At 35.6% G+C, this 27,381-nt stretch overlaps 1 protein-coding gene across 3 annotated transcripts in view; it reads left to right on the top strand.

The window, feature by feature from the left end:
- Positions 1-27,381, top strand: part of EML4 (EMAP like 4) — a gene marked incomplete at its 5' end in the record, with an annotated part of 158,291 nt that overhangs the window by 61,775 nt on the left and 69,135 nt on the right. For all 3 annotated transcript variants that reach the window (XM_080814856.1, XM_080814855.1, XM_080814857.1), the window contains 4 exons: positions 8,882-9,064; positions 21,639-21,768; positions 24,735-24,908; positions 26,796-26,924. In XM_080814856.1, coding sequence (XP_080670982.1) covers positions 8,882-9,064; positions 21,639-21,768; positions 24,735-24,908; positions 26,796-26,924 — 616 coding nt within the window. The remainder of the gene's footprint in view (positions 1-8,881; positions 9,065-21,638; positions 21,769-24,734; positions 24,909-26,795; positions 26,925-27,381) is intronic.

The raw sequence follows: 27,381 nt of genomic DNA, 5'->3' as shown, positions 1-27,381 counted from the left end.
ATTCACTACACATAAAAATCTACAAATTAACCAAATTTGCATTGAAAATTTACAAAATAGGTTTATATCATAGCCTAAATTAGCTTTACTTTTTTTTTAACTGATAAAATAATTTAAATTCTATTTACACAGAATTTTGTGTATATCTGCAGAAAATTCATCTGAAAGAGTATAAGGTAGCAAAAATCCTCATAAATCCTGCTTCTCAGTGATATACCTGTAGTCTCTTAACCTGTATATACATGTATACCTATGGTTATACAGCTCTACACAGAATATACTATCATTGTTTGCCTTGTAATTTTTTTCTCTTCGCAGTATGTTGTCACTCTTAGCAAACTTGTTTATGGTTACAAATATACATCATTCTTTTTAAGAGCTATGTGGTATACCATAGTGCAACCATTTATTTAAACAAAGTTGCCTACTGATAGTCCTTTAAGCTAGTGCCAAATAATTTTTTAAGTTATTGACAGTGCATGGTATTGTTACTGTTTTCTCATGTTTCTTCATTCTAACTAGCTTCTGTAATCTAATCTGCATTATCTTCCTACCCAATAAGGCCTGCCAATGTCTTAACATAAGTGCTTTAGCAAAGAAGATCAGAGTTTTGTTCTTTGGAGAGTATTGTGTATTGAAAAGTATACCTTTCTGAAATGGGCTATTTTTCTCCCCAGAGATTTATAGGTAACAGCTAAGGGTCCTACCGTTAGCTCTCAAAGCTATCATAAAAACCATCTGATTTTAGTTGTTTTTAAGACGTAAGACCTCATTTTTTCAGAAGTACGTACCTACTTTTTATCTGTTTTGGAGTTTAATTTGCAAAGATTGGTTTCTTTGTTTTCTAGAAAATGAAGTGAGTAACCTAACTATGATATCCTCATCCCCAGAGTTCTTTTCAGAAGAGGAAAAAAAAAAAAAAAAAAGAGGAAAAACCACTTGACTCCCCCTACCCTCGCCAAAGTGTAACCCAATATATGTTTTAATTGTTTTTATGACACAGATGTTATAGTATCTGTGGATTCCTCCTTGTACTATCCCTTGCCCTATATCATCAGAAGTAACTGTTGTCATAAATTTTGATTTTATTACTCTGTTGCTTTATAATTTTATTCTAAATGATATAATATTTACTTTTTGTCTGACTTGCTTTTGATACTTACCAGTATATTCCTGAGATTCATACATGATGTTGCACATGGCCATAGTTTACCACTCTAATATGCTGTCGAATGTTTGTATCACAATTTATTTACCCATTTTACAGTTGATGAACATTTAGGTTTTTCCCATTTTGTTTCTTATTTGAACTATACAGTTGTAAACATTCTTGAACATGTCTCTTGGTGTATGAGTGCAAGAGCAGAGATTGGGAATACCTGGCTGACAACCTCTTTTGTAAATAAAGTTTTATTGGAAGATAGCCATACCCACTCATTTACATATTCATCTATAGCTGATTTTGTATTACAAAGGCAGATCTGAGTAGTTCCTGCAGAGGCTGTATGGTCTGCAAAGCCTAGAATGTTTGCTGTCTAGCTCTGTAGAAAACATTTGCTAGCCCTGCCCTAGGGTAGGATATATACATCCATGAGTGGAATTGCTGGGTCATAAGATGAGTGCATCTTTAGTTTTATCAGGTGATTCCATAGTTGGGTTTTCCCCTCAAAGTCATTGAAACAGTGTACCTACCTCCTGCCATAATGTATGAGTTCACATTACTCTGTATCCTTGGGAACACTTGATATTGTCATGTTTTCAATGTTTTGCCAGTTTGGTGAGTATAGAACAGTATTTAATATGGTTTTAATTTTCTAAAATAAATAATGAGGTGATTGAGCCTCATTTTGTATGTTAATTGGCCATTTGTTCCTTTTCCTTTGAGATGCTTAGTCAAGGTCTTTACTGTAGGATTTTATCTCAAGGTTTTTCTGTAGGATTATATGTCTTATCAATTTTTAGGAATTATTCAGGATACTAATCTTTTACCAATTATAGATGTTAAAACTATCTTTTTCCATTTTTTAAATTGATTTTTCTCTTTATTGTGTCTTAGTAAGCACATGTACTAAATTCTAATGTAGATAAGTATCAGTCTTTACTTTTATGGTACTCCTTTCTGTGTCTCATTTAGGATTCTCCCTTCTACTTCCATGATATGAAGATATTCTCTCTTTCTTTCTGGAGGTTTTATTATTTTGCCTTGAATTCTTTAATCTACTTGGATTTGATTTTTGTGTATGGTGGAGATAGAGACTTCAAAATATACTTAATTTTAATGAATTTGTAAATTTTAGTTTAACTTGGGAAGTTGAGCAATTATTTCTTCACATTTTTTTTTTCAGCTAGAACCCTGTTCTCACTTTTCCTCTGGGGCTTCAATGACACTAATATTAGGCCTGAGGCTGCCTTGTTTTTTCCTCTCTGTTTAGATTGTATAAATCATATATAATGTATATGTATGTAATATACATATCTAATAAAACATTTTTTTCAATAATAGAAGTCCTAATTTCATAGATTATTTTCTCTTTTTATAAACAGTTCAAAAAGCTTGGTTATCCAAGAGTCCATAATGTAGGAAATTAGATTGGGAAGGAGTGTTGTTACAGACAGGCGTACTTAATACTGACTGCAAAGAGGGAAGCAGAAAAGGTAGCAAGAAAGACTAGAAACTTGAAAATGTAGTACTTTCAATTATTTAATTAGAAATATAGTAGTCTCTAGGGCATCATTCTATCACAGTGCTTGCAGCACAAAATAATTAATATTCTCAAGGAAGATTGAGTCATGTAGAAGTGGCTAAATTGTGACTGTATGCCCTTGTTAGGAAAGCAAGAAAGTATTTTATTTTAGAAAGATTTACACAAAATCATTGGCACTGAAAAGGTGCTAGAATTTATAGGCATGTCTTATTCTGATGTGATGCTGCATTGCCAACTTTTGGATGTTTAAAATAAAATATACCTACCTCTGGAAAGGTAATATATTTAACAACTCAGAAGCCAAATTAACTAATTCATTATAGTAAAAGCATAATGAACAGTTGTCATTGTAGTTCTGAATTATAATATGGAATATTGAAGTTTACTTAGTTACATATAACTTTGGTTGCAGCTCTAATAAAAGAGACCTTAATCATGCCGATAAACAGAGTAAACTAATGGACCTTCTTTCTCTCTTCATTCACCTCCCTCAACCCCTGACCCTACAGTGAGTTTAACAACCCTTGAGAGTTCATTTGTAGTTCATATTTTAGCTTTCAAGGCTAGAAACTGTTTGGAGAAGAAGCAAAGACATGAGAGACTACTGTGATACAAGGAAAAAGAGCTAATATGCTTGAATTAGGAAAAGGGAGTGTAAAAAGCTCCCACAGGGGTCCCTAGGTGGCTCAGTCGATTAAGCATGCTATTCTGGAGTTCTCCTCAGGTCATGATCTCAGGGTTGTGAAATCAGCTCCCTGCTGGGCATGGCGCCTGCTTAAGATTCTCTCCCCCTCCTTCTGCCCTTCCCTCCTCTTCATCTTTTCTCCCCCCCACCACCCCTTTTTCTCTCCAAGAAAAGGAAAAGGCCAGAGGCTTCCAGAAAGTAGATATATATTCTATTTACTGAACAGATATATTTTGTGAACAAGAGTGTAGTGCATTAGAGATTGGGAGAGAAAAAAACAAAGTTTTCAAAGTAGAACAATGATAGATTCTATAGAGTCATCTGAGGGAGGAACTCTAACCCCAGTTTGCTGTGTGACCAAGAATAACTCGCTTGATTACCCAGAGTCCTAGTTTATTTATCTATAAAATGGCAGGAGGAGTTGTTGGTCTTTAAGATCGTCTTTTCTAGCCTTAGTAATCAATGAATGCAAATTTAGGTTAACTGCCTTATATTCTAGTTTTGTTTTTTTTTTTTAATAAAATTGGAACACAGTATCTGGAGGAAGCTTGGTTTAAGAAATCAAGCTTCAAAAGCAATGCATTTTAACTTAAGATTAAGTAACATATAATACATTTTTATGGCGAACTTCAGACAAAATGGAAATAATGAAAAGCAAAAATTACTTTTTACTCCTTTCTAATCTCACTTTCTTAGAAACATTGCAATCACCAGTTTGATGTATACCCTCCTAGACTTTTTTCTGTATGTACATTATTTACATATTTAAGTAGCTTCTGATTGTTTTTTTTTTTTGCTTCCTTTTTTTTTCTTTAAGAAGTATGTTGGTGCATGTATGTATTTTAATACATTCAGTATTATTGTTTTGCAGTTTGGTTACTTAAGTTGTCTTGTAGAGCTCTCAATTTTTAGTTTATATACCTACCTCATCGTTTTTAACTTTCTACAGTGTGAATGTATCATAGCTTACTAACCACATCCATGGACTTGAGGTCATTTCCAGTTTTGTGGCAGTAGTATACAGTGTAGTAAAGAACATCACTATACAAGATAGAAACTTACTGAACCCTCACTGTATGGCACTACTGTGTATTACCTTATCTAACAATCTCAAGCCCAGATAAGTACTAATTAGCATGAAGAAATTACACATGAGGAAACCAGTCACAGAGCTGGCAAGTAGCAAACAGATTTACCGAAGCGGTTTAACAGCAGAGTTCTTGCGTTATTCTTCTGTAGCTTTTGTTGGATTCCCAAAGAGATTCTTGCTCCTGAAAAGGTGAAGAGCCAAGATTTTAGATAGGAAGGGATTATAGAATTTTGGAGTTATAAGGAACTGTGGGGGATCAACTGCTGTGTTCCTTTGTGTCTCCACTGCGGCTGACCCTGTAATAGATCATCAGAGGGGGAAAGTTGAGAGTGCAAGAAGGAGCATCGTGATAATGTTTATGCTAATATAGTGGACATACTTGTCTTGGACAAACTGAGACACACAGACACCTTAACCCTATCCTAGGCCACCATTACCTTTCACATGGGTTACTATAATAGCCTTCTGCCTGGTCTCATATTTACTCTTATTCTTTTCCGGCCCATTCTCACACAGAAACGAAAATTACTTTTTCAAAACAAAAACCTGATTATGCCACTCAGTAGTTTAAACTCCTTTAGTACTTTGTGGGAAAAAAAAGGTTTTTGGTCCTCCTGTGATTATTAAAGAATGCAGCATGAAATAGAGTAAAGGGCATTTAAATTGTAAGTCAAGAGTCCTGTGTTTGAGTCTCAGGTGTCAATACTGATTTGGTGGTCTTGGGCAAGAAGCTATTTAACTTCCCAAGCTATTTCTTCAAATATAAAATATAGATAGTGTGAGGAGGGGGATATGGTGATAAGTATGAAAGGTACAGTATAAATGCAGGACATTGTTAATAGTTAACCTTGTATTTGTTTTGCCCTTTGAAAAATTGTCCTTGTATCTTACCACAGTATCTAGCAGGTCATGGTAGGATTTTTATAAGCTGAACCACCTTTCATGTAACTATCCAAGTTTCACGTAATAAAAACCTCAGTCATTGGAGCACCTGGGTGGCTTAGTTGGTTAGGCATCAGGCTCTTGGTTTCAGCTCAGGTCATTATCTCTGGGTCACGAGATTGAGCTTGGCATTAGGCTCTACACTCAGCAGGAAGTTTGCTTCGCCTCTCCTTCTGCCCCCTCCACCTTTCCCCTGCTTGTGCTTTCTCTCTCTCTCTCTGAAATAAATAAATCTTCTGAAAAAATTTAAAAAGTAAAAAATGGGTTTAGGAAAGTTAAGTGACTTGACCAAAGTAAAAACAGTTACCATGCCAGTAATAAAATGCAGGGCTATAACGTTGGCATTATAGTCTGATAATCTTTCCACCAGGCTCTGTTACCTTCCCAAAGTAATTAAGATCATATGTTTATAAAAATCACATATTTTATCTGTGATTGTAATTTATTTTTTTAAGATTTTATTTATTTGAGATAGAGTGAGAGAGAGAGAGCACACACAGGGTGAAGGGACAAAGGGAAAGGGAGAAGCAGACTCCCCGCCAAGCAGAGAGCCTAATGTGGGGTTCGGTCCCATTATCCCAAGATCATGACCCCAGCAGAAGGCAGACTTCCATCTGGCTAAGCCACTCAGACTCCCTTCTGACTATAAGTTAAATATATAACTCATCCTTCAGAAATTGAGAATAGTGTAGAATGGCATGCCCATATAATTTACTGACTTCATCAGGACTTTTGGGTTATAAGAAATGGTTTGCAAAAAGGTTATGTAATTAGCTAGGAGAAATATTATTAGAGCATCTCTGAGAATTGAAAGTCCAGGACTTCAGAGATTAGAACTGGATCTCAGGGAAGTCAGAACTCTATCACTAATGGCTCTAGGTCTTTGTTCTTATAGTTAGCACCAAGAAGAGAAGTGGGCCACAGTTTCCTTTTTGGGAAACTTGGGAGGATTCCATTTGACCTACCTTATATTTCACAACCACTCCTGTAGGTAGTTATTAGATTAAACCATATGAAATTGCTGATAGTCATATTTTTTACCAACTAAAGCCATTTTGTATGGTTCAACCTATTAATAGTGTAGAGTGGTAGAGGGGATAATGAGGCATCATTGATGGCCCTAATGGGACTTAAGAAAATGGTGGAGTTCCACAAAAAGAGAAGAGCTGCTGTTTTTCCCACTAGAAGAATGAAAATACGAAAGCATTCTGGGCAGACAAAAATAATAGTGACATAAGAATGCCTGGGTGGCTCGGTTGTTTAAGTGTCTGACTCTTGGTTTTGGCTCAGGTCATGAGCTCAGGGTCACGAGATTGAGCTCCGTGTCAGGTTCTACACTCAGCATGGAGTCAGCTTGGGATTCTTCCTCTCCCTTTGCCCCCCCCCCACCCCTGTGCCCTTCTTTATACTCTCCCCCTCCCCAAATAAGTAAGTCTTATAAAAGTAATAACAGTGACATAATACAACACAACTTACAAAGAGTATGGCTCAGCTAGACTTTAGCTGGGCCACTGTGGAAACGAAAAAGACCTCAAATATTAAAATTGCTAAAGTTCAAAATGGAATTGTTCTTACTTAAGCAATGGAGAGTTTGACAGAACTGTCTTTTATGTAAAAAATGCACCCAAAGCTCTCAAATTATAACTTTTTTTTTTTTTAGGAATTCATCAAGTAATCAACTTTATTATAAGCTACAAATTTACTTGAAACTTTAACAGAAGTGTTAAAACTTCCAGCAGCAATTTTACATTTGTCCACTTCTTTCAAATTATAACTTTTGTACTCTTCTGTTGTATCTTAACGTTTATTGGATGTGCAGATGTGTCCTAGGCACCCACATCATAACGTGTTTAAAGATGAAGAAATTGAAGTTCAGAGAAGTAAAGTAATTTGCCTAAGATTATACAACTAGTTGTTAAAGTCTAAATTGAAGATAATTTTTCTTCCATATCAGTACTTCTCAAAGATTGTCATGAAACAACTCTAAAGGCAAAAGAGAGTACATATGTACGCCTGAGAGATTTGTAGGCATATATGATCTTAAATGTGAATATTGTTTACTGATCCATAATAAATGGTGATAGCTTTGTTTTTTAAATGCTGAAGGTTTTTTTTTTTTCTTTTAATTCTAAGTTAAATTATCTTTTTAAGAAGATGGATAGCACATTATCTCACTATGAGAAAAATGGCACACTGTGTCTTATTGTGTGAATGTCTGGTCCAGACCATTCTTAGTAAGAATCTGAATTCCGCTCTGAATTTTCTTGCTTGTAGTGAATTAGCCAACAATTAAAATTTTTATATTTTTAGGTTCTGACTGACCCAACAGTGTATTCTAAAGTTACATAGCTTTGGAAGTGGTTTGTAATTGCTATGTTGTAGCTAAATTTTATTTAGTCTTTTTGTTGTTGTTGTTACATACCTAAGGCAACTAAATATTAGCTGGGTACTCTACAAAACAACAATTTTTTTCTCCCCAAGAGGTTGGCACATCAGTGGGTAAGAAAGAACAGCAAGAATATATAGCAGTATTTTATGGTACTTTGGGAGTACAATAATAAAGACTGAAATAAAGAGTGTTTTCTGATTATTGATGCTGAAGGTGAATGGTTCCCGATCTGATACATAAAGCAAAACTGAAGTGATTTGTACTCCTTTTTTATTTTCATAGAGAAGTAGAATAATGATGTGGTGATTAACAAGGATTTTTTGGCTGGGTGCTTGGGTGGTTCAGTCGGTTGAGCGTCTCACTCTTGGGTTCAGACCAGGTCTTGACCTCATGGATCATGAGATCCAGCCCCGATTTGGGCTCCATGTTCAGCAAGGAGTTTGCTTGAAGATTCTCTCCCTTTGCCCTCCTCACCCCCGCTTGCTGGCACATGCTCGCTTTCAAATAAATCTTTAAAAAAAAAAATGCTTTGGATAGTTTACTGTCTTACAAGTTTCCAGAAGTCTCCAAAGTGATACATTTAGAGAATGTTTTGATGAAAAAACCAGTTAAGGTATAGTATAATAATAGGGAAAATTCGATCATGGGGAAGATTATCATAATTTTAATTATGTGTCAAATGTATTAACTTTTACTATTTTTTTTTTAAAGATTTATTTATTTATTTGACAGAGAAAGAGAGATCACAAGTAGGCAGAGAGAGAGGAGGAAGCAGGCTCCCCGCTGAGTGGAGAGCCCGATGCGGGGCTCGATCTCAGGACCCCGAGATCATGACCTGAGCCGAAGGCAACAGCTTAATCCACTGAGCCACCCAGGCACCCCAAACTTTTACTATTTTTAATGCATTCAGATAGCTATGAAAATATTTGCAGAAGTTAATCTGTGTAAAAATGGTGGGTTCCCCCCCGATTTTTATCTTTCGTGAGACTCACGTAAATAGATCTTATCTGTTGTTAAATTCTTTCTTAAACATTTCATTCTAAAAGATCCATATTTTCTTCATTTTGTAGATGATAGTATTTCTGCTGCAAGTACATCTGATGTTCAGGATCGCCTCTCAGCTCTTGAGTTACGAGTTCAGCAACAAGAAGATGAAATCACTGTGCTAAAGGCAGCTTTGGCTGACGTATTGAGGCGTCTTGCAATCTCTGAAGATCATGTAGCCTCAGTGAAAAAATCAGTTCCAAGTAAAGGTAATTGTTAAAGTAGGAAGAATTTTGCTTTTTGCAACACCTTCTTTGCAGTAATATATAAAACTTGTGTATTTTATCAGTGACGTTGAAATTGGGAGTATAAACTATATTTCTCATTTGGATTAACTGACTGTAGTTTTTTGTTTCCTTTTTTTTATTCCTAAGAAATTCTGAAAGTTTACTATTTATTGTTTTAAATGGGAGTTTTTTGGTAATACCACTGATTGTACTTGAAGGCTTTCATAGTATTTTTGTGAATTTAGTATATTCCAATTAGATAACAAATTTACTGAGGGCAGGAACTGAATCTTCTTTTTGTATCTCCCACAGTAATTAGCATTGTGTCTTGAATATAGCATGTACTTTTTGAGTCAGTCAGAAATTATAAAAATCATCATAATCTAAATAGCCTTATTCCAGGCCTTAAGTGGTCATTAGTGAGCAGAACTTAAGCTCCGAGACTCATTACCGATGCCAATACAATGTTAATTTTAACTTAAAGATATTGAGGGTTTTCGCAGGTTGAGAGAAAGTTACTAGGATGCTGTTACTCTGAGTTTGGAGCAGATATCCTGTGGCCTTTCCCTTCCTCCAACCACCTAGAAAGAATTTAAAATTCTTTCATGTTACTCAAGCAATTGTTTCTATTATTTCATATGTCTTCCTGATTTTTTTTCATAGAGTGGGTGGACATAGGCATAATTATTCCCTATTTTGGCAGTGGGAAAACTGAGGCTATTTATGAAATCTGTTTCTGAATGTGAGTTTGCGGTATATATGGTGTGGAGATAGACACATATAGATAGCTGAATTGCAGGTCTAGTGTTCATGCTAATCTTGGCTAGCAGTAAGAATTTGGGGGTTCCCAATTGTTGTGTTGGGAGCGCTAGTATTCAGCAAAGAAAGAGTGATTCATGTTGCCAGGTGCTACAGAGAGGTTGAATAAAACAAAGACAGAGTTGACCATTGGATTTGGCAGTTGCAAGATTACTAGATTACATCCACAAGCAATTGCAGTGAAGTGATAGTATTGCAAATCAAATTACAGTATTTTGAGAAGCAGCAGTTGAGAATTGTGGTACTGGGAGTAGCAACTGTAGCCACACTTTCAAAAAATTTGCCTGGGAGGGGAAGATGGTAGTAGCTAGAGGAAGTTGCTAAATTGGAAGTCAGCTTTAGTTTTTTGTTTTGTTTTGTTTTGTTTTGTTTTTTAAGATATTATAGACTGGAGCACAAAGATATGCTGAGGACAGAAAGGCAGAAAAGATTTTAGTGGGGGTGTCAGTAGGGGGTAGTAATTGATGAGGCTAGTTTCCTGAGAATTTGAGTAAGTATCCTAGAGCAGGTAAGAAACTATTGGCCTTGGAAGACTACTTCTTTTTTTTTTTTTAAGATTTTATTTATTTATTTGACAGAGATCACAAGTAGGCAGAGAGGCAGGCAGAGAAAGAGGCAGGAAGCAGGCTCCCCATGGAGCCGAGAGTCCGATGCAGGGCTCGATCCCAGGAGCCTGGGATCATGACCTGAGCTGAAGGCAGAGGCTTTAACCCACTGAGCCACCCAGGCGCCCCTGGAAGACTACTTTTTTTTTTTTTTTAAAGATTTTATTTATTTATTTCACAGACAGAAATCACAAGTAGGCAGAGAGGCAGGCAGAGAGAGAGAGGAGGAAGCAGGCTCCCCACTGAGCGGAGAGTCCGATGCGGGGCTCGATCCCAGGACCCTGGGATCATGACCTGAGCCGAAGGCAGAGGCTTTAACCCACTGAGCCATCCAGGCGCCCCTGGAAGACTGCTTCTGATACAGACTGGAAAGAGATAAAACTGAATGGGTATACTAAATATTCACAGTTGTTAGGGCTGGAACTTTTCAATCCATATCAGTCTTCCTCAGGAGAAAATGATGCTCTTCAAAAAGGTAAAATTGTTCCTGGGTGGTCAAAAGGATGAGTTGGAATGATGAGAGAATGGAAGACCATAGACATTAAGAAAAAGATGCTGAGTCACCTTGAATGCATTGAGGTGGTTCATTCTGCCTGGCTTTGTGGTTCCTTTTCTTTAACTTAATTTTTAATTTTTACTATTGAAGTATATCATTGACATATAATGTTATTAGTTTCAGGTGTACATTATCAACAGTATCATGATTCGACAATTCTGGTTGGTTGGTTTTTTTGTTTTTGGTTTTTTGGTTTTTTTTTTTTTGAGATTTTATTTCTTTATTTGAGAGAAAGAGAGAGCACGAGCAGGGGGAGTGGCAGGCAGAGGGAGAGGCAGGCTCCCCGCTCAGCGGGGAGCCCAATGTGGGACTCCATCCCAGGACCCTGGGATTATGACCTGAGCCTGAAGGCAGATGCTTAACCAAGTAAGCCACCCAGGCGTCCCTCAACAATTCTGTTTCTACTCAGTGCTCACCGTGGTGAGTGTTGTCACTGTCACCATACATTTATAACATTAGTGACTGTATTCCCTGTGCTGTACTTTTAGTAAATGAATGGATAAAGAGGATGTGGTCTACATACACAGCATGATTCCCATTCTTAGATCTCCCACCCTCAAAGACACTAGGCCTAGGTGGTTAATAGTGAAGAGTTAGTAAACGGGGATACACTTATACAATCTGAAGAGAAACCAGGGGCACCTCTGTGGCTCAGTTGTTGAGTGTCTGCCTTTGGCTCAGGTCGTGATCTCAGGGTCCTGGGATCAAACTGCATCACGCTGCCTGCTCGGCAGGAAGCCTACTCTCCCTCTCCCACTCCCCCTGCTTGTGTTCTCTCTCTCACTGTGTCTCTGTCAAATAAATGAATAAAATCTTAAAAAAAAAATAGTGGAGAGTTAGAGAGGTGGCTGGATTGATCTTCTCCATTAGTGGTTATTAAGATAAATGTGTCAGTGACGAGGGATGGTAAGTTTGGCAAAAGACTTAATAGAAACCACTTGGGCTAATAATGTTACATTGCAGTCTTTAAATTTTTTTGAGAACCAGCTTTGAGGACTGCCAAGATCAAGCCAGGCAAAACTTTATTTGGTTATAAATTGATTTTAATAAAGGATTCTGGAGTTGTTAGAGTAGAATGGGGAGCCAGATCAGTTAATGTATGTGGGCTTTACAGGGAAGGTAAACTTGGAGTAGGGAAAGAACATGCTTACAATCTATAACTGATGTTATGTACCCTCAGCTTCTGATTCTGTATAAGCATTTTAATTCTGAAAGAGAAAATGATGTGGTATTTGGTTATTATCCACAATATTTTTGAAAGCTTATTTTAATAGTTCATATTAGTTTAAAAAATTTAAGAATTTTTTATTATGCTTAACAGCATGTTGTAATTTTATGTTGAGAAAAATTTAAACATTTTTGTCTGATTTTTTTTTTTAATTTACCGAGGTATTTCCGTAAAAAAATATTTATAGAGAAATTTATAGACTGCTTTTAAAAAAATTTGGTAGGCTGGGGCTCCCAGGTGGCTCAGTCAGTTAAGCATCTGTCTTCAGGCACAGGTCATGATCCCAGGGTCCTGAGATAGAGCCCCACATCAGGCTCCCTGCTAAGCACTAAGCAGGGAGCCTGCTTCTCCCTGTCCCTCTGCCTTTCGCTCCCCCCTGCTTGTGCTCTCCCTGTCAAATAAATAAAAATCTTAAATAAATAAATAAAGAAATTGGAAGGCGATGGTAGTTTGTATACACACCCGTTACTTATCACTTACCTATTTCATTGTCATAAAATACAAATACAGTTAAATACCTGTAGTTCCTATTCTCTAAGAACATACTTTTTGTATGTTACTCTTTCTGGTGTTTTTTTGTTTGTTTGTTTGTTTTTTTCAGTTGTCCTTAGTCATAGTTCTTTGTCTCTGAAGTGAATTTGGGATCAGTTTTATTTAAGGCTCTTTAGTCGAGACTTACCCAGTTCTGGAGTTACAGAGACACCTGTAGCTGCTACATTGGAACTCTTTTCCACCACATACTACCAACTCTTAATTCTTTTAAATTATTAATTAGATACAGAGTTTCTTTGATTCTACTTAATAAGTTTACTATGACAGCTGTTTTAAATGTTCTTAAAATGTGCCAATTGGTTATATTCTGAAATGGGGTCCATTAGTGATTATTCTTTAAGTTATTTCATTACTTTAGGCACAGACTTTGAAATGTTATCCATAAAATAGATTAATGGGAAAGTTGATTATATAATAATTTGGGGAAATATTATTTTAGAGATGAGCATAATTCATTGTGAAGAATTAATTGCTCTAGTTCCCTTCTTTATTGGAGAAATTTGCCTGACCAGTTATATTTTCTGAGATTGATATTTAGATATCAAGAGAAGTACATTTATTTAATATATTATTTATTTAAATTTATATATATTTAATATATATTTAAATTTATATAAATTTTAAATATATATTAAATATAAATATATTTAAAGTTTTCTAATTTATTATTAGAAATTCTAAACAGCTTTATTTTGGAGTTTAAATATAGTACACAGTAGAAATAATTGTAAGAATTATTAGGTGATTCTTCATCATTGACATTTGTGTATAACCTAATAGATCAACTGTCAGGTTTTTTTGTTTGTTTTTTGTTTTTATTTTTTAATTCTTTTATTTTAGAGAGCAGAGTGAGGAGCAGAGGGAGAGGGAGAAGCTCAGACTCTGTGCAGAGCATAGAGGCTGACATGGGGATCGAAACCACAACCCTTGGATCATGGCCTGATCAAGAGTCAGAGGGTTAACTAAGTGACCCACCAAGGTGCCCCAGTCAACTGTCAGTTTTAATATTAAACAGGATTAATATATTAATGATACAAACATTTGGAATAACGTTTTAAGCAAAGTATTTTCCAGTGAAGTTTTTTTTTTTAGAATAAAATGCTTTTTTAAAGAAACGAAATTATTTTGTGGGTATTTTGTATTTTTTTTCTTTATTGAAAAGGCAATTTCCAATACTGTGGAAAATTTTATGTGAGTTTTTTTAGTCCTCTGTGAAATTAGAATTTATCATACTCACTTTCATGTAAAATACTGACAGGATAATAATCACTATCATCTTCTTAAGATAGCTATATTTTCTAGAGGATTTTTCTTTAGGAGTAAGGCTAAACCCCCATGGATAATTTTAAGTGTGGAACCTTTTTACAAAGCTTTGGTTAAAAGCACAGGTTAACTTCCTTATTGATGAAGTCAACTAGTTTTGCAGATGATAGTGATATGGACAGAGGGCATGATTTGGCTTTCGATATGACTAAAACTAAATGTTAATAGTGTGTATGCTTATGGCTTAATGACATTCTACTGTGTTACTTCATAGTAGTATTGCCATTCAGTAAATGCCAAAATCAGAAATACACCTAACTAGTCATTTCAGTATTTTTAGTTTTCTTTTAGTTTATCCTCTCCCATGTGCCAGCAGTATTAAAGCTAAGCCCTGTTTTTTCTTGAGTATATTATGCTAGATGCTTATCTGAGGTAGAAGGTTTTCCTAACAGTTTTTAGGTAGCCAGTCATTTAATTTTCTCATATACCTTCTTTTCTGTGGAGAATTTTTCCTTTTTACGGCATGCGTTCATAATATATGCAGCAGTTGCCACTGAGTTCCTGCCAAAAGAAAAAAAAAATACCTGTACTTTGGAACAAACGGGAAGGCCCAGGGAACACTTAGGCAGTATTAACTGCCAGGAAGACAAATTATGTCACAGCTGGTGCCTGCGAAACCCATTAAGACTTCTTGGGGTGACCAAATGAATGTAATTTGAGAATACAGTGACATTATGTGAAGACAAGCTGTTAGTACACAATGGTATACAAGCAAAGGAATCAAATTTTTCTGAAGGTGGTAATCAGTCATCTTAAACCAGGAAACTGTTGGTAAGCCAAAAATATCAAGCATTGCAAATGCCACTTGAGAAATGAGAGAACCCTGAGGCAAAATTGAAATGTGGAGGGTGTCAGTTTTCTAAAAGAAAACAATCCTAATTATATAGAATCTGGGATAGCAGATAGGCACTAGTTCATATCATTGCCTCTTACTTCAAATAACATTTGGGAGAAGACAAGGTTGTCATAAATTTGCTATAAATGCTGTTGTTAAGTAAATTACACTAATCTGCTTGGAAGGTGTGAATTTCCCTTATAGGCCCTTGAGCTAAAATGACTGGTAATTGAGGAAGGAGATGGGAGAGTGTTTTATCATTTGACAACAGATCAGACTTCTGAGATGTTCCATCCTGGGCTCACACTCATAACCCTGAGCTCAAGACCTGAGCTGAGATTAAGAGTCAGACGCTTAACCGACTGAGCCACCCAGGAGTCCCCAGCTCAAAACATACTTTTAAAAAATTAGTGGTCATTAGGAGTCAAAAGGACTAAAGTGCACCTTCCTGTGAGACAAAAGGAAAGGAGCTTGAGTATGAGGAGAGTGGAAGAGGTCTGCAGTTGGAGCTATGGGCATGTGATAGAGAATCTGAGATAAATAAAAGATTTTGAATATCAGCTAGAGTTCTTCCTCCATGGACCACCTTTACCCTTCTCCTGAACAAAAATTTTCCCATTATTTATAAAGCTCAAACTAGTTCCTGATAGTATTTCCATTTTTTGTCTCTTCTTGGAATTATTTAAAAAGTTTTTTGTGTGTCTGTTTTGGTATGTATATTTGATGTTTCTGCTAGATTGTAAACTCTTTGAAGGCAGAACAGTTTCTTATTAACATAGCTACTCTTGGGATAACTCGGTAAGTACTTGTTAAATTGAATGTGGGAAGAAGGAAGTTTTAGGGGCGCCTGGGTGGCTCAGATGGTTAAGCGTATGCCTTCTGCTAAGGTCCTGGTCCCAGAGTCCTGGAATCGGGTCCTGGGATCAAGCCCCACGTCTGGCTCTGCTCAGCAGGGGGTCTGCTTCTCCCTCTGCCTCTTCCCCTTCTCTGCTTGTGCTTTCCCTCTCAAATAAGTAAAATTTTAAAAAAAGAAGAAGAAAGTTTTAGAAGCAGGAAATGGTGGTTTAAAAAAAAAACCAAACACGCTTTAGAGAAAGTAACTGGAATAGATGTAGGAACAAGAGGATTTTATGGATGAGGGTAGCCAAGATCTGAGATTTTGAGATTTTGAAGATTTTATTTATTTATTTGCAGGGAGGGGAGCAGAGGTGGAGGGAGAGGAGCAGGAAAGAATTCCAAGGAGACTCCATGCTGAGCATGGAGCCCTACGTGGGGCTCAGTCTTATGACGCTGAAATCATGACCTGAGCCAAAACTAAGAGTCGGATACTTAATCAACTGAGCCGCCCAGGTGCCCTTAGATTGTGAGATTTTGAATATAAGTACAGTGATAACTTTACTGTGTGAGTCGAGAGTATAGTGAAGTTCAGAAGTACTTAGGAATTGTCAGGCTAAGTTATCAGAAAGGTCATATGCTTGGGTCTGTCATCAGGAATATAAACCATATGGTTAGTATCCTCATGTCATAAAAATTATTGTTGGCTTTTAACTGGCATTATGATGGTTTGTACTGTGATTAAAACTAAATTAATACCTTCCTGGTTTATAGACTTTTAGCCTAAGTTTCTATTTCAGCTGGGTTGCTGCTCGGAATTAGAACTACTTTTACTTTTGTACCTTTGGTTACTAAAGGGTTACTGTTGCTTCCAGTCTTGTAGGCTAATCTTTGAGATTACAGCTCAGACTCTATAATACCCAAGCCCTGGAAGAGAGGGGGTTGTGTGTGTGTGTGTGTGTGGTGTGTGTGTGTGTTTGTGTGTGTGTGTAGCTAATGGTGCATTCCAGTCATGGATATGTGTTTAACTGCAGTAATCATTTTTATGTTCCATTCTTCTGGGTCCTGATTTTCAAAGAATACACTTTAGACTTCTCAGTTGAAAAACAAGCATTCACCCACAGTTCCTTATTTTTATTTATTTCTGCTTTACTTAAAGCATTGCCTCTACCTTGGGAGATCTTTCACTCTTTCATCCAAATACTAAGGGTTCCCAGTACCAAGAGCTACTTAAATCAAACTGTAGGATTGAAAGAGATCATGAAAATCTTTTTTGGGCCTTTTCTTGCTATTTTTATTAGTATCTGAGGACCTTGATGATTTAGTACTATTATCTACTTAGAATGTCCTTTCCCCATACTCTCCCTGGTAAATTCCTACCTGTTATCCTGGCACAGCTTGAAATGTCACTCTACATTAGGCAGAATTCTTTCAGCTTACTCTTCCTTCTGCCTGGACTCAAATTTTCATTTTACTGCCTACTACAATAGAACCCTGAGTATGTTAATAATCTCTCTAATTTCTTCAGCAGTAAAGTTGAGATGATAATAGTAAATCCCTGCTAGGATTATGCTTAAAATCAAAGGATATACTACTTGTAAAGTACCTATGACAATACCTAGCACCTAGCAACCGTTTGGTTATTAATATTACTCCATACAATTTACTGTATTGTCCGTGTCTATTTCCTTCATCTTTTCACTGTACACAGCACTGTTTTAAGTGCTGGGGATTAAAGAAATAAAAAACACTACCTTGCCCCCAAAGGACCTCAGGTAAACTGAGATGACAGGTCAGTATTACAAAATTATAAGTAATTGGTATTAAAAAGGTAAATTTAGGGTGCTGTGGGAGGACCTAGAATAAATACTTAAACTGGGTTTGAAAGTTCCTTGCAGGAGATTACATCAGCACTCACCTACGTTCATGATTTTCACAGCCACTTACTTATTAGTGCCATTTCCCAAATTGTTCCCAGATCTGGACTTCAGCACTTCAGAATTGTCTCTCTTCTTACTAGATTTCTCTGCTTGTGTGTATATCCTTCAGAATTCGTAAATGTAAAATGTCCCCAAACTGAATTCCTTATTCTTTAAAGTCTTAAACATTTCTTAAAACTGATTCCTCCTCTGCATTCATACTACCAGGCTTTTATTTCAGGTTCCCATCATCTTATGCTTGGACCACTGCCCTGATATCTGCTCTTCACATAGCTGCTGGAGGGTTTTCTCTAAAATGTAAATTGAACTAACTCCTTTTTTAAGCTCAAAACCTCTTAGTGGTCTCTATTCTCTTTAGATAGTCTCCATGATCTGACTGCTGCTTACCTCTGCCATCTGAACTCTGCTCCCTCTTGTTCTACATTCTCACCATACAAAGAGCTTTTTGTCTGCCTCCTCCCTTCCATGCACATACACACCCCACTTAGCTATTACACTCTTTCTGTTTCTTTACACATACTAGAATAAGATCCAAGTATCTTATCACCTACGTTTTACCTGGCTTAACAGTTTGTTGTGCATTTCTTTTAGGAAATCTTTCTTGAGCTCTGTGTTCTTAATCATCTTTATAGAGTTATGTGTCTTTGTACTTCTATGATATTCTGTTCATATCACTGTTACTGTACTTACCACATATTTACATTGCCAGTATGATTCTCTTGCAAAAAGATTTTGAATGCCTCGATGTCAGTAACTGCCTTTTACTCTTTTGTAAAACACTTTGTTTCATCAGGGAGTCAGCTTTGATATTCTCTCTCCCTCCATCCCTCCCCGTTTGAACACTCTCACTCTTTTTCTCTCATTCAAATAAATAAATTTGGGGGTCGGGGGGAGATCTAAGCAGGAGAAGAAGATCCAGCAAGTGAGAGTGAGAAAAAATGGTCAGAGCTAAAGAGAAATTCAGGCAAAGGCAGTGTCCTAGAAACTAAGGACATTGTCCTTGACTGAGTGGTCAGCAGTATTTGATGCTGAAGGAACGAACAGTTGAGCAAGATTAGCACTGGAAAGTAACCATTGAATTTAGTGACAAAGAACTAAGGTCACCGTCCTGGCAAGAAAAATGTCTGTGAAATGGTTAGATGATAGCCAGATCGCAGAAGGTTGAGGTGCATTCCTACCAGAAATACACAAGGGTTCCAGTTTCTTCACATCCTTTTCAACATTTGCATTTTTGGGGTTTTTGGTTTTGATGTAATAGCAATAATAATAGGCCTACAGCTGTGGTACCATACCCAATGGGTGTGATTGATCTCCTTTTTAAAATGAGGTTTGGGACATTGAAAGACCATAGAAAGTGGATTGCAGACTATATGTTTGTTTGTTTTTACGTAGTGGTTAATGGGGTTTTTTGGGTGTGTAACAAAAAGTAAAAAAAAAATGTATTTCAAAACTAGCTGTTGATATAGCAAAAGCAGTGCTCAGAGGAAAATCTGTAGCTGTAAATGCCTGTGCTGAAAGAGATCTCAAACCAGTAGCCTGACTTTAAAGAAATAGAAAAAGAAAAGTACTAAACGCAATGCCATGCTAGCAGAGGGAAAGAAAAATAAAGATTAGAGATAAATGAAGTAGAAAACAGATAAACAATAGAGCCAGTGTCACCAAATGTTGGTTTTTTAAAAGATGAACAAACATGACAAGCTTTTAGGTAGAATGAAAAAGAAGGTTTAAATGCTAAAATCAGAAACGAATGCGGGGACCTTTTAGAAATAAAAGGATTGTAAGGGAGCATTGTGAATAATTTCTATCACATTGTCTTACTGAAAAATGAGCAAAGGACTTGAATGGATAATTCTCTAAAGATATACAAATGGCCAACAAACTCAATGAAATTCTCATTAGGGAAATGCAAATCAAAACTACAGTGAAATGGCACTTAACATTATTAACTGAGCACTTTATTATATTAAGTTTAGCTATAATTAAAAAAAAATGCAGGTGACCTGGATGGCTCAGTCAAGTAAGCATCTGACTCTTGATTTTGACTCAAGTCATAATCTCAGGGTGGTAAGATAGAGCCCCATTGCAGGCTCCACATTTAGTGGGGCGTGTGCTTGAGATTCTCTCCCTCTCCTTTTCCCTCTGCTCCCCTTCCCAAGATAAATATCTTTTTTTTATATAAAATGAAAATAGCAAGTGTTGGCAAGGATGTGGTGAAATAAGAATCCTTTAGACATTGCTGGTGGGATTTTAAATGGTACAGCTGCTGTGTTAATGGTTCCTCATTAAGTAATACATAAAATAACCATGTGACCTAGTGGTTCTGCTCCTTAGTTCTATACCCAGTAGAATTGAAAACAGATGTTCAAATGAAAACTTGTAATCAAATGTTTATGGTAGCACAATTCACATTAGCCTAAAGACTGAAACAATCCAGGTGTCCCTTAATAGATAAGTGGATAAACAAGATGTGGTATATTCATACAATGGAATATTACTCAGCCATAAAGAGTAATAAAGTACTCATACACATGCTGCCACATGGATAAACCTCGAAAACATTGTGCCAGGTAAAATAAGCCAGACACAAAAGAGCACATATTGTATGATTCCATGTGTATGAAGTATTCAGAATAGGCAGATATATAGAGGTAATGCAAATTAATGGTTGACATGGGCTGGGGGGAAGAAGGAGAGAATAGGGAGTGACTGTTCATTGAGTAGAGGGTGTCTGGGGTAATCAGAATGTTCTGCAATCCAATATGGTTTCACAACATTGTGACTATACTAAATGCCACTGAACTGTGTACCTTTTTAAATGCTTAAAATGGTCAACTTTGTTAAAAATATTTTACCACAATAAAAAAAAAAAAAAGCTGTCAATACAACGAGGAGTCACCTGTTTGGCAGACTAGCACGAAATCTGATGACCGGTGATATTAGCATAATTTGGAAGTTATTTTACATTCCTATAAATAAAAATTTTCCTGGGAAATTTCAAAAAGTAAATACAGTAGGTATCTCCATCTTCCTTTCTTCTGAATTACTTGGTCAGAGGTTAGGTCTAGGAATCTCTATATTAAGGAAACATTATAGATGATCGTAATACAAGTTGGCCCCCAGCAGCTTGTTCTTGTGAAAAATGTTACACCATCATATGTGGTACAGTCTAGGGTGCCAAATATTTTAGGCTTCATACAGAAAAGTTTTTTACTCTGTGTGCTTTTATGATGAGAAGCAAGGAAACAAAGGTGAGATTGGCCAAATTAGATTTTGTTTGTATGTGAGAAAACAGTCTAGAAGTTCAAAACTGTTCTCTATTCTCAAATTTTTAAATGAATTTGCCTTTAGTAGATAAAGGCTGTTTTATCTTGTAACTTTGAATTTTCCTAACCACACCAGCATACCTGTCACATATTTATTCCAGTTCTTATACAATGTAAATTAAGAAAGCAGAGGTTTCTTTATTCGTGTATGCTTTATTTATGTGAAATAACTATCAGATTTAACATTTATGGTTCTAGAATTTCTAAATAATTTGATTTCAGTAGAGCTGAAATTTCTGAAAATCAGCGATGTAGAAATTTGTGATTTACTTTGCATCGTGCGTTTTAAAGCTGCTGTGTGTGGAGGGCAAACCATTTCGCTAGAGAGTAAGTCTAGCTGCAGTGTAGTAATTTAGCATGGCCTTTTTATAGGTCTGTTTTGATAAGATTAAGTTTAGAGACATTAATATTGTATGCTGCATACCAGAGGGAGCACTTTGCTTACTTAGTTCTAAGACTAATGGACTTAATTTTTTAAACTTCCAATTTTTGAGGAGTATTTTAAAGTTTGATGTAAAAATTTTTTCTTAACCACTTTTAGGCCCTCCAGGCCTTCGAGAAGCTATTTCTATGTCCTGTATAACCAACGGGAGTGGTGCAAACAGAAAGCCAAGCCACACCAGCTCTGTTGCAATTGCAAGAAAAGAAACTCTTTCATCTGCTGCTAAAAGGTATCCATTTATAAGGGAAAGAAAAACTAACGTAAAATTGTCTGAAAGTGATAATTCATTCTACTTTTGAAAAACAAATGAAATAGAGCTGTATGGAATTAAAGTGAGCATATCCTTTGAATTCTTTAACTATGAATGTAGACACCCAGCCAATACTCGGTTTACATTCATGTATTTATCAAGTTGTGTGAAGAAGCTTTGCATTCTTATTAAATGCATTTTTGTTTCCTGGTTTTGTTTTGTTTTGATAAACATTTGTTGATGAGATATGCATCATTATTTAATTATATAAGCAAATTTTCTGTAGTAAGCAGTGCATTTGTGATACAGCAATTTTTAAAGGAGAAATAGAATCTTTGGTATATAAGTGGGAGGCTGAACACTATTATAACTTTTATTCCTTAACCATGACTATAAAATTACAGCATAATTCAAAATATTATAATACTGTGTGTGTGTGTTAAGGGATGGTAGGTAGGCAGGCAGTAGAAATACTGCAGGAAAAAAGTTTCAGTAAACTACAGATTTACATTCTGTATGTTCTTTTCATCAATAAATTAATCTGTTGTTTCAGTAAAATTGCTTACAGAATTTTTCCGCTTTTGTGTAATTCCTAGCAAATTATCCCATATAGAGACCATAAGAGATCAACTACATAATCTTACAACTGTTTTCTTCAAAGATTAACTGAGGAAATACCTTAAGTAATGGAATAATATTTAAAATGTACTGATAGAAAGTGGTTGCCTTAATTAATGTCAGTGACTAAATTATTCATCAGTGTGGATTTATAGTTGTTAACCAAACATTTGGCCACAGGAATGGTAAGGAAACGACAAGATCTTTAGGCATTTTGTTTTATTTTTTCTTTATTATTATTTTTAAGATCTTTTCTTTTTAAGTGATTTCTTCCCCCACCGTGGGGCTCAAACTTACATCCCTGAGACCAAGAATAACATGCTTCACAACTGAACTAGCCAGGTACCCTGATCCTTAGGCCTTTTAAAGGCCTTGTCCAAAGCATGCCAAAATGTATTGCATATGCTTCCCTTTTAGGAGAAAAGGACAAATTATAAGAAAACAAATGCATTGTGGAAAATTTTTAATAAACTCCTTGTATTTAATAATACTTTGTGTTCAGTCCATTTTCTTATGTAACTGTAGTCCTCTATAGTTATCAGTATTATGCACAGTAGTAACTCAATAATCTTAAGACCAGCTGACTTTTTACTTTATGATGCAGAGGCTCCGTACTTTGCTTTTAACTCCCTAGGAGGAAAATCTCTTAGGTTGTACCAGGCCCACATAAGACTGGTGGCCTGTGCATTCAGGATAGTTTGAAGACCAACAAGAAAGAATTTCTAACTCCTTTTTAAATTTCAAAGTTAGTTTGATATTTTTGAGGTAGAACTACATTTCTTAGCACATACTTTTAAAAACTGAATAACAACTAGGCATTTGGGGGCTAGTCTGAAGTCAAGGTATCAGAACTGAATCAGACTAAATGTCATTTTAAAAATTATATTTTAGGGGTGCCTGGTGACTCAGGTTAAGCGTCTGACTTGGTTTCAGCTCAGGTCATGATCTTATGGGACAAAGGATGGAGCCCCTTGTTGGGGGCTCTCCTGAGCTCAGTGGGGAATCTGCTTGAGCTTCTCTCCTTCTGCCCCTTTCCCCCCCATGTATATGTGTGCATTCTCTCTCTCTTAATTTAAAAATTATATTTTAGTATTTTTAACTTCTACTATGTGATAGATTGTATTTACTATGTATATTTGTTTAAAATGTTCTTAAACATACTTCCTTGTAGATTATGCACCTTATAGTCAAATTATAAAATGTCCTTTAATTAAGAACTGTAGACAGTTGATAGTTTTCTGCCTTTTCAACCATGGAATACAAATCTTGATTCCATCTGGTTTATAATATTGTCAAAAATGTGCAATATAAGGACTCTTATCCAGTGATTGGGAATGGCAAATGCTTCATAAATTAAAGAGTCAGAAGTGCAGAATCACAAGAATTTATATGTAAATATCTTAAATATTTTAACTCCAAATATGTTCACATAGAATTGTCAATTTTTTAATGAAAGGCCGAGATTCCCACCCTCTTTCTGATTGTGTGTCTGATTAGATTCCTTGTTGACTATCTTGCATAAAGTACAGCCATCAGTTATTTTTTATAATGGTTACTTTCAATTTTAAGACTGAGTAAGAAATTTAAAACTCTGGCAGAACAAGAGTTTTTAGAACCCATTTCTTTCTCTTACTTTTTTTCCCTTAACTTTGCATAATTGTCTCACCTACATAAAATTTAATGGCATTTTTTTTTTAGTAATTCTATTTTATGGAGTTTTCCAGAGCATTCAACTTAGTTTTCATGGAAATTACAGTTCTCTTTTCTACATGTATTTTGTAAGTTTTCTTTGTACTTAATTAATTTATGTAATTAAAATAATCAGTGCAACTGGCATAAACAGATTCTGGATTGGTGGGAGGATACCTACAATTCCTGGTAAATTTAAAACTCAACTGACAGGAGGAGAAATACACAGAAGAAATGGGAACCAGAATAACCTACTAAACATAGGGTTTTGTATGTCTTGCATATAATACAGTATGTTTTACAGAGGTAATGGGAAGTGTCACTGATGCTCTGATTTGGGTAAGTTGAAATCAGTTAAGAGAGCTGCTGTTGTTCCCCAAAATATGCCAAGATGGCAAAATGGATTGGGCCATTTTGGTCCCAAAACAATCTTCATAGGGTATATTGCCTTAAAATTCTTATAAATTCTTTACTGAAGATTTTAATAGTTTCCAGAATTTTCAAAGAAATATTTTCATCATTAAATGAAAGCAATGTAAATTGTATTAGTTGTATGATTTAGTATTTTGAATTCCATCGTTTGAAATATCTTTTTTTGTTTAAATATGTGTTGTTCCATGTTATACTTTATTTTACAGTGGTACAGAAAAAAAGAAAGAAAAACCACAAGGACAGAGAGAAAAAAAAGAGGAATCTCATTCTAATGATCAAAGTCCACAAATTCGAGCATCACCTTCTCCCCAGCCCTCTTCACAGCCTCTCCAAATACACAGACAAACTCAAGAAAGCAAGAATTCTGCTCCCACCAAAAGGTTTTAACTGTCCCTGAGTACAGAGCTAGGGAATGGTTGTAATGATACCTAAATTCTGTGACTTGAGAAAAGCTGTCTCTCCATGGATTCCAAGAGAAAAGCCTGGTGGCTTCCCCCTCACCACCACTTCTTTGTTGCTAAAATCTGTATTTTAGCACTTTGGAAAAGAAAGATTTAAGGTCAAAATTTCTCAGTTAAAACTGGAAAAAAGAAAACCTCAGTTACAAACAGTTTGGTGAATGGAAGGCCGTTATTAATAACCTACTTTAATACCAAACAACATTTTTATAATAAAATTACCAAAATTTATCTAAGCTATGCATAATTTATAACCATGGACAGAAAATTGCTATTTGTAATTATCCTTATCATATTTTGGCATCATTACAACCTTGAACTTTAAGGGCCCTTCACAAATGGCTCTTCATTGTGACTGCATCACAGTTTCAGTTTTGGGTTTTGGGAGGATAAGTTCTTGCTTGAATAGAGAAATAAATCCATTTCACCGGTCTTTTCTATGCTAAAGGCTTGCTTGAGGGCTTCTCTCTGTGTCTGTAATAATTAATATTTCAAAGCTATGAGAGGGGGAGAAGGGAGAGACATTCTAACATTGTGTGTGAACCTAAATTAGGGATCTAAACCTGCATGCTGGGAGTTCAGTGCTACACCTGTCTTGTAATCAGATATTTAGACCAACTGAAAATGAAATTTGCCTGCTGTAGAAATGCTGATTCAGGCTTTATGATTAGGTATAGGTATATTTTATTCATCATACTTCTGCTTGGAAATCTCAGGAAAGTTTAAACCATTCCCAGAACTAACTAGGATTTTAGTAAAATGACAGCCATTCCTCAAAGATTTATAATAAATTTTTATTTGGTCAATTTAATATTCTGCCTCCAATCCCTAATAGAAATTTGGGAAAACAGATGTTCTCCATTTGATTGATGCATGTTTAACTTCTAAAAAATGATTTGTCTGTGTGTCTCATGCAGATTCTTATGCTGTCTAAATGGTTTGTAATTTTTTTTTTGCCTGATCTCATGTTGAGTTTTTCTTGGATATAATCTATTAATGTTATGTAACTTTGGATTGTGTGTGGTTAAAAGTGGCTTTTTTATAATCAATCTCTTTAAGATTCTGATTTGACTTGGTATCTTCTTTGTCCCAGATCTTTTTTTTCAGCTTCTTAAGGTCTCCTGGAAATGCGCTTGCCATTCTAAATTGCTCTTTGGATATACTATTGCAAGAAGTGTTGGAGACTGGATGAGTGGTAGGATAGTTAGCAATGCAGCTGAAAAATCATTTATAAGTCAATAATTTCATTTATACATATATGGAATCATTGTTGATAATACAACCCTCTTGTGTTGAGTCATGCTTATTTCTGATCATGGGTAGAAATTACTTTAAAGGATGCCACAAGAGTTTTACCTTTAATCCCACATTTTACTTAGTGTCATTTATACCATATATAATCTAATTACACAAGAATATAAAAGATGAAAACAGCAGCTTTGTAATAACTCTGAAAAAGTACAGGTTTTTTCACAATCTCACAGTTTCACAAATTATGAGAAGTATTTTACTCTAGGATTTAAGCATATGTGTTTTTTTCTATCAACAAAAAGTACAGAGTTATTTTTTAATCAAATAATATTTCTTCTAGTGAATCTTCTGAATAATAGTGAACATTATAAACAGATTTGGTCATTGCCTTAACTCCTTCACTCATCCAGGCAGAACCTTTCAACTAATCTTTCCTTCTCTTTTCTGGATTAGCTTTAAGGAACTGTTTTGCTGCTTTTATGTTCTATTTAAGCTATCAATTACATGTCATTGCTACTCATAGAATTTTTCTCTAAGAAATTAATATGTTTCTTCCAGCATAAAACGACCACCGACAGCTGAAAAGTCACATAATTCATGGGAAAATTCAGATGAGAGTCGTAATAAATTATTGAGAGCAGTTTCAACATCAAAATTAATCTCAAAAGTTATAAAAAATACAGACAAGTAGGTATTACACTTTCTTAGTTATATCTGAAAATTAAGAAGTCTGTGACTATCATGCTTGCATGGATAATTATATGCCTGCTTTGGATCATTTTTTAAAATCTATATTATAATTTATCTTTTTTTTGTTTTAAGTCTTTTTTCTTTCAAGTGTCCAAAAAAAAAGAAAGAAAACTATCTTCCTGTTAATGTTCCCCACTCAAATAATAAATCTCTATAATCCCCTAAGATTTCAGTGATTTTTTGTGAGTTCTTTCTCTGCTTTCACTGTTCAGGTGATCTTATGGAATATTCATTGTTTTCTAAAACAGTATATGTTAGGGGGCACCTGGGTGGCTCTGTCAGTTAAGCGTCTGCCTTCAGCTCAGGTCATGATCCCAGGTCTCCAGGATCAAGCCCTGCATCGCGTTCCCTACTCAATTGGGAGTGTGTTTCTCCCTCTCCCTCTGCCCTCATG

Source organism: Martes martes, assembly GCF_963455335.1.
Source record: "Martes martes genome assembly, chromosome: 9".
Lineage (NCBI taxonomy): Eukaryota > Metazoa > Chordata > Mammalia > Carnivora > Mustelidae > Martes > Martes martes.
Note: the sequence above shows the minus strand (reverse complement) of the source record. Positions and strands in the feature narration are given on the sequence as shown.